The 7,566-nt window shown below is 36.5% G+C and overlaps 1 protein-coding gene across 2 annotated transcripts in view; it reads right to left on the bottom strand.

Moving 5' to 3' along the window:
- The window catches only part of LOC107658248 (rapamycin-insensitive companion of mTOR-like), a 35,615-nt gene that overhangs the window by 10,181 nt on the left and 17,868 nt on the right, over positions 1-7,566 (bottom strand). For both annotated transcript variants that reach the window (XM_016446721.1, XM_016446731.1), the window contains exons 23-31: positions 7,055-7,219; positions 6,667-6,743; positions 6,205-6,283; positions 5,989-6,098; positions 4,590-4,677; positions 4,408-4,500; positions 4,193-4,299; positions 3,051-3,280; positions 1,002-2,007 (exon numbers count right to left, since the gene is read on the bottom strand). In XM_016446721.1, coding sequence (XP_016302207.1) covers positions 1,002-2,007; positions 3,051-3,280; positions 4,193-4,299; positions 4,408-4,500; positions 4,590-4,677; positions 5,989-6,098; positions 6,205-6,283; positions 6,667-6,743; positions 7,055-7,219 — 1,955 coding nt within the window. The remainder of the gene's footprint in view (positions 1-1,001; positions 2,008-3,050; positions 3,281-4,192; positions 4,300-4,407; positions 4,501-4,589; positions 4,678-5,988; positions 6,099-6,204; positions 6,284-6,666; positions 6,744-7,054; positions 7,220-7,566) is intronic.

The following is a 7,566-nucleotide window of genomic DNA, read 5'->3' as shown; positions in this document are numbered from 1 at the left end:
GGGTGAACGCCCCCAAAAAAAAAAATACAAAAAAAAAAATCACCAACAAATAAAAATTTATATATTTTAAATTAAATATATTTAATTATACAAAAATACAAAAAAATCTTAAATTATATTTAATTATATTGTGATTTAATTATATTATAATATATTTGTATTATTATTATATTAGAAGACATTTCCCCCAAAATTTCTACTACTATAAAGTGCCTTTTTTTTGTTGTAATTCTTATTAATCTTAGTGCTACATTTTTAGATTCTCATTTATATAGTTAATACATTAATGTACAGTAATTACTTTAACAAAGAATTACCATAATTTTTATATAGTAATTAATCACAAAGGCTAAATAAAACATCACCACAATTTTTTTTGTAAATAGAAATGTACACAATAAATGTAAATGATTAAACATGAAATAAAATATTTCATAAATAATTAATACTTAAAATAAAATATTAATAAATAATACAAAAATAATACTGATTACAATCAGCATGACATAATTCATATAACCCTATTTACTTCCATAATCTGATACTAGTGAGTGAAACAAGAGATTAAATTAAATAGAGCACAAAAAAATTGTAAACACTTCAAAAAATAATTGTCAATCAGTATTGTCTTGTTTTTCCACAAAAAAATTAAACGAAAAAATAAAATACTTATCTAAAAAAGCGCTCTCTAGCTTGCTTTCTAATCAAGTTTATTATGAATACTGTAGTATATTACAAATATTGTTGTTTATTTACATTAAATAAAAATGATACATATTAATCTTAATGTAATTTTAGATTCTAAATTAGATTCTAAGTATCAATTCCAATTGAATTATCATAAAGGGAGTAAAAACAATCATGATCTATAAATACTGTTTACATTTTTCTTAGTACCATTCACCCATATGTATACACACATGTAAAATACTCCAAGATAAATATGTAACATATTTAGTAGTTAAATGAAAGACGAAAAAGTATAAACGAATGCTGTGTACCTGCGTGGGGTGAGCCGTGAGTCGAGGCTGCGTGTTTTCATGGTGATGGTGTCTGTAAACAGCACGTCTTTAGCAGGAGACGCCAGCGCTTCGCTGTGTGAGAGAGACGGGTGGATCCTCTGCTGCTGCAGCCGTTTCAACGTGGCGTATCCCAGCGCATCACGGGGGCTCGTGTAGATGTAGCTGCAGTCCACCAGGGTCTTGATCGTGGCCACCGAGGGCGACTTCAGCGACTGCGCCCTGCGCGGCAGCGTGTGCGCCGACCCCAGAGGAACCAGCGAGGTGGAATTGGACTTGGACAACAGGATGTGGTTGTGGTTGGACTGAGGACTGAGCGAGTGTTGCATTTTCACAGTTTTGGCGCTGACCACCGTGTTGAGGCTGGCGCAGTCCGTATCCATGGCGATGGAGGAGGCGGGCTCTCGGGATGGGGAGGAGCTCATGGAGCTGATGCCACTGGTGGTCGTGTCCGTGTTGAAGCTATGACTGCGGCTCTTAAACGTGCCGCCGCCTGGCAGCACAGAGGCGCTGTCGCAGGTCAAACGCTCCCGCTGACCGTCGCCCGGGGTCACGGCCTTATGTTGACCTGTGCCTTCCAAATCCGAGCATCCCTCAGTGCCGTACGGCTCTGCTAGTGCTTTTATACCCACAAACGAAGTCTCAAGGCTGACCGTTGGGCTGCGAGGCATGCGACTGCCATTATAAAAGACCTCGCTCTGCCCCGAGTGGCCTGGAGAATAGTTCGAGAGCTCCGTTATGGTCCGGTTGCGCCGCATGAGCCGGAGCTCCTCGGGAGATTTTCCCGAGTTTGTCGTGCCTTTAGTGTCACTGGGGCTCCGTCCCTTCTTACTGGGCAGAGACAGGGAGTTCAGAAAGCGGTTTCGGAGATGTGAAGGGGTCAGGATGGTGAAGGGGCTTCTGTCCTTTGAGGTTTTTGTGTGCATACTGAGAGAAGAGTCCTCGTACATGTCCAAATCCTCGCGATCGTCATCCACGAAATACAAACCTAAGAGCAAAAAGTACAGTATCACAATGGATGTAAAACACAAAACAACAGATTGCAATGGCTATTTATGCATACATTTGTTTGTGTGCATGTTTTTAACTAAACTATTAAAAATAGTCGTAACTGAAATAAAGCTGAAAACAAATAATAGATGAAAAACTTAAATGAAAACTTGAAATTTTGCCTTGGCAACTAAAAAAAAAAAGAAAAAAAAGTTTAAGGTGAAGTGCTAAAATTAGTAAGTATTAAATAAGTATTAAAATAAATAAATAAACTTAATAATAAAAAAAGCATATAACAAAATTACTAAAACTAAAATTAAAATAAACACTGAAAATATTAAAAAGCTAATTCAAAATATTAATAAATAAACCTAAAATAATACTGGTTACAATCAGCATGACATAATTCATAACCCAATTTACTTCCATAATCTGACATACTAGTGAGCGAAACAAGAGATTCAATTAAATCGAGCACAAAAACAAAATAGTAAACACACTGCAAAAAATTATTTTGTCAATCAGTATTTTGTCTTGTTTTCCAAAAAAAATGTAATGAAAAAATAAAATACTTATCTAAAAAACAGCTCTCTAGCTTGCTTTCAAATCAAGTTTATTATGAATACTGTAGTATATTACAAATAGGCCTATCGTTGGCTCTAGGACTAATTGCTTTTGTTCCTCTTTTGTAAGTTGCTTTGAATAAAAGCATCTGCTAAATGTATAATGTAAATGTAAACATCCTTTAAACAAGGTCAATTTACTTTAAACAAGAAATAAAAACTAATAAATAAAATAAAAATATAAAAATGAAATGCAACATGTTTTCAGAGAATTCATCTTGAAAGAGTAATATTTTCTATCTTCCTCCATTGGCATAATTAGTGAATTTAGAGATGTGGTGCAAAATGATCAAGTATAACTGACGATAGAACCTCTCTAAACAATTATGCAACTACTAAATCTATCTCGCTTAAGGATATTTAGATATTTTACTTGCAAACAAGGGGGTTGACATGTTAAGCATGTGCATTGACTCACTGGGCTGACTTTCGCTCTCGCTGTTGTGGCGTGAGCTGGTGGACTCCGAGTTGAGGCTGAGTGTGCTGGGCACTGATGACAGTTCGCTGGGTAGCGGAGCATCCACTTCATCAGGGACGACAGGCCACTGCTGCCTGCGGCTGTGCCGAACGGAGTCCCATCCCAAAGCCTTCAGCACATCACTGCCCTGCCGTGTGCGGCTGATCACACCCAGCACATACACACACGTACTGCACAGACAGCACTGCTTGTTACTTACTGGATATATGATGTAAGTTTATTGCTATTTGGACTACTATTATTTAAGTTAGCGGTCCACACACAGTCAAACTTGGAACACTCTGGCAAATCAAAAAGATACTGAGAGTGTCAAAGCAAAAGGAAGGGGAAGGTTTAAAAGTGCTCAACTTTGTAAAATATAAAAAATGTTGCTGTTTGACTTACAAAGCCATTTGAAATGAGACAATGTTTCAGGAATTTCTGGTTAAACACTACAGTGCAAGAGTTTGGGGTCAGTATGATTTTTTTTAATGCTTCTGAAAGGTCTCTTATGCTCACCAAGGCTGCATTTATTTGAGTGAAAATACAGTAAAAACAGTGAAATATTACAATTTAAAAGAACCGTTTACGATTTGAATACATTTTAAATTGTAATTTATTCCTGTGATGCAAAGCTGAATTTTCAGCATCATTACGCCAGTCTTCAGTGTCACATGATCCTTCAGAAATCATCATAATATGCTAAAAATATTTTTGTGGAAACTGATTTTTTTTTTCAGGATTCTGTGCTGAACAGAACATTCAAAAGAACAGCATTTATTTGAAATAGAATTATAAATGTCTTTACTGTTACTTTTGATCAATTTAATGGATCCACGCTGAACAAAAGTATCAATTTCTTAACAAAAAAAAAATCTTACTGATCTCAAACTGCATGTAAACACTGTTTTTTACATCAAGCTAGCAGACACATTTTAGCAAGTCGTGACCTTGAAAGATTGGGTCTTACAGAATGAATATATATTGGATTACACTATGCTATGTATCTGCCTCTTGCTAGCATGTGTATTGTTCCCACAGATTCTGTTCATGTGCATTAAGTTGTAAATAACCAAATACATTCCTAAATTAGGCAGTCTTACCCACGTATGGACAGAACCTCACAGTGCTGAGCCAGAACAATAATATCTGGAATCACGTTCTCCTCCTGTAGGAGGTTCAGACCCCAGTTTGAGCTGCCAATGTTGCCCTGAAATATTAAAAAAGACAAATATTCAAGCCAAAAACTTGCTTACAATGAAACCAGAGACATTCAAGGAGATCCTAGTACAAACAGTATGCAAAAACAATCACTGACCAGAGCCCATAGTGCCGCCTTCAGCTGTTTAATGCCTTCCCATTTATCCAACACTGGAGATCGGACTGTGTAGCTGAGATCCGGGATAACACCCTAACAAACGCACAAAGATTAACACACAAGTGCACAAAAACAAACAATGCTACACTGCCATAGCAAGCAGCGTACGTGTAATTGGGTACCTGAGCTTCCAGCAGCAGGCAGCCGGTTTTATCATGGACCAACTGCCCATATAAATGCACAGGGAGAAACACATTTGGCCTCTGTAACCTATAAGATAAATGCTTTGATTTAAAAAAGTATACATTGTTAATATATATTCATAACAGTGTTATTTTAGTTATTATTTATCTATAGCTTTTATTGTTTAGAGTTTTCATTTAAATTTTGAGTCAGGGATAGCTTTTATAATTTATTATATTTTTATTTTATGTCAATTATCGAAAACAATTGTAATAGTTTTAGTTCTAGTTAACAATAACATCCTTAAAGGGGTCATATGATGCGATTTCAATTTTTCCTTTCTCTTTGAAGTGTTACAAGCTCTTGGTGCATAAAGAAGATCTGTAAAGTTGCAAAGACTAAAGTCGCAAATCCAAAGAGATATTCTTTATAAAAGTTAAGAGTCAGCCACGCCTACCTAAAACAGCTCGTTCTAACACGCCCCCACGTCTACGTCATGATGTGGGAAGATTTGCATAACACCGCCCAAATGTTCACGCAAAGAAAGAAGGCGTAACTTTTATTCTCGCTGTAGTATTGTTGCTGCAGCCATGTCATGAAGGCGCAGTGTTTCTCGTTGTGAAAGCAAAACTACTTTGTTTGGCCTTCCAAAAGAGGACTTTATAATGGGTTTTAATGTTTTTGTCTCGTCACTCCGGCCGGACAGGGCATCACAGTATGGTAGGGGCGTAACATTTCTGTCACACGCTTGAGGTATTCGGCCAATCACAACGCACTGCATAGCTGGCCAATCAGAGCACACCTCGCTTTTCAGACCGATGAGCTTTGTAAAAATCGAAGTGTTTCAGAACAGCGGAGCACATGTACACATGTACAGTATGTGGAAAATAATGTTTTTTGAACCTTAAACCGCATAAACATTTCATTAAACCAAATACACAAAATAATATTCTTTTTAGCAACATCATATGACCCCTTCAATTCATGCCTAGGGTCAAGGACTTGTTCAAATCATTAACGTTGAAGGGATAGTTCAACCAAAAATGAAAATTGTTATTTTTCTATTCCTCATTGAGTCTCTTTCTTCTGCTGGACATGAATGAAAATATTCTGAAGAATGTTGGTAACCAAACAGTTGATGGTAGCCATTGACTTCCATAGTATTTTTTTCTATACTATGCAAGTCAATGGCAACCATCAATTGTTCTTCAGAATATCTTCTTCAGAATATCAGAAACGCATACAGGTTTGGAACAACTTGAGGGTGAGTAAATGATGACACAATTTTCATTTTGGGTGAACTATCCCTTTAAGTATGCGCAATAGTATTGGTAATTTGCTAATATATTAATAACTGACTTCTTTATTCACAAGCCCTTTATCAAGGAGTGCTAAGACCTTTGGTTGCTGCGACGGACGTAGTTGTCTCCATCGACAGGTTTGCGGTATGTTGTGAGAGCTTCATTCAACTGCTCCTCAATCATGTCCACATACTTCAGATTATACCCCTGCAAAAACACACACAGCTCAATACATCTGCATTCAAGAGAAACAAACACAGACACAGGCGTCAAACCAAAGGCTGAGAGAGAGTCACTGCTTTGATGCTTTCACCTTCTGCCATTTATCGAGCTGTTTGTTGACGTAGCCTCTTTCATTGAGGTAAGAGAAGCCCTTTGGGATGGACAGGAACCTACAGAGGAGAGCAGAGAGACATTTAGCACATTACATTTATTCTTTTAGCAGATGACTTACAAACGAGGACTACAACAAGTTATGAGCTTATTTAAATATTTAATTTTATACCATTAACAGATTCAGATATTGTCTTTATGTATGACTGCTCAATAACTTCATAAAAAATTTAAATAAATTAATTCCATTACACACATTTCAGATTTTTAGTAAGTGTTTGATTTTGATTGTATTATTTAAAATGATTTTTTTTTATATCATCAACAAACCCTCTGCAGTTCCCTCATGAACCCCAGTTTGAGAAACTAGCTAAAAGGTTTCTTTTTAAGCGATACATTTATGTAGCAAACACACTTAAACTGAAAAGCAAGACTGTTTTACCTCAACAGCAGCAGAAGGCCTTTCTCTCCCAGGTGAGACAGAGCTGGTTTCATGTGGATCAGAGCGTGCAGGCTGGCCTGGAGTGATCACAACACAGCAGAATTAAAGAGCATTAGACTTGCTGTAAGAAACACATTTAACTGAAACAAATCAATCAGCATCGTGGGTAATATTTTATCAAATTACCAAAGTATTACATTATTTAATGCTTAACATATCATTACCAAAATATTTAGACATTTTAGCAAATGGCTGCAATATAACAAAGAGTGAAAAATTTAAGGGGGTCTGAATACTTTCCGTACCCACTGTATATTCATATCTGAAACTACATGAACTAATGATCTGCATGTCATCCTCAACTTGCTGCAGCGGTGATGCTGATTACCTTCTCTTCACAGGCTTCGTCCAGGATGTCCAGTGCCTCCATGGAAACAGTTTTGTTGTGGTCATGCAGCTGTGTGACTAACAACTCCATCCCCCAGTTACGGAAGAACTCAACGTTAGCGCGCAGCAGCACACGCAGGTGTTTGGTGGCGTACATACGGCAGTTCTGTTACAATACAAACAGGGAGAATTGCTACAAAGTTCATCTGATATCAATCGATATTCAACTATACAGAGTCAGAAGCACTTGAGAAGGTTTCACAAGAATCTTATAGGATGGATATCACCGTTATCTGCCATATATCGACTCTTAAATGTCAAACAAATCTGGTTTATTTTATTATGTTTTTCAAATGAAGACTTAAAACCAGTGTTATTTTAGTTTCACTGAGATACTATTATAGTTTATAGTAATATTTTGAATAATTTTTTATTTTTATATTTCCCATTTTCATTTGATTTTAGTTAAAAAGTTTGTCATTTTGTTAAGCATTTTCTCATTTTTATTAGTTT

Source organism: Sinocyclocheilus anshuiensis, unplaced genomic scaffold (genome assembly GCF_001515605.1).
Source record: "Sinocyclocheilus anshuiensis isolate Anshui unplaced genomic scaffold, SAMN03320099.WGS_v1.1 scaffold137, whole genome shotgun sequence".
Classification (NCBI taxonomy): domain Eukaryota; kingdom Metazoa; phylum Chordata; class Actinopteri; order Cypriniformes; family Cyprinidae; genus Sinocyclocheilus; species Sinocyclocheilus anshuiensis.
The sequence above is the reverse complement of the archived record's forward strand: the minus strand, read 5'-3'. Positions and strand labels throughout refer to the sequence as shown.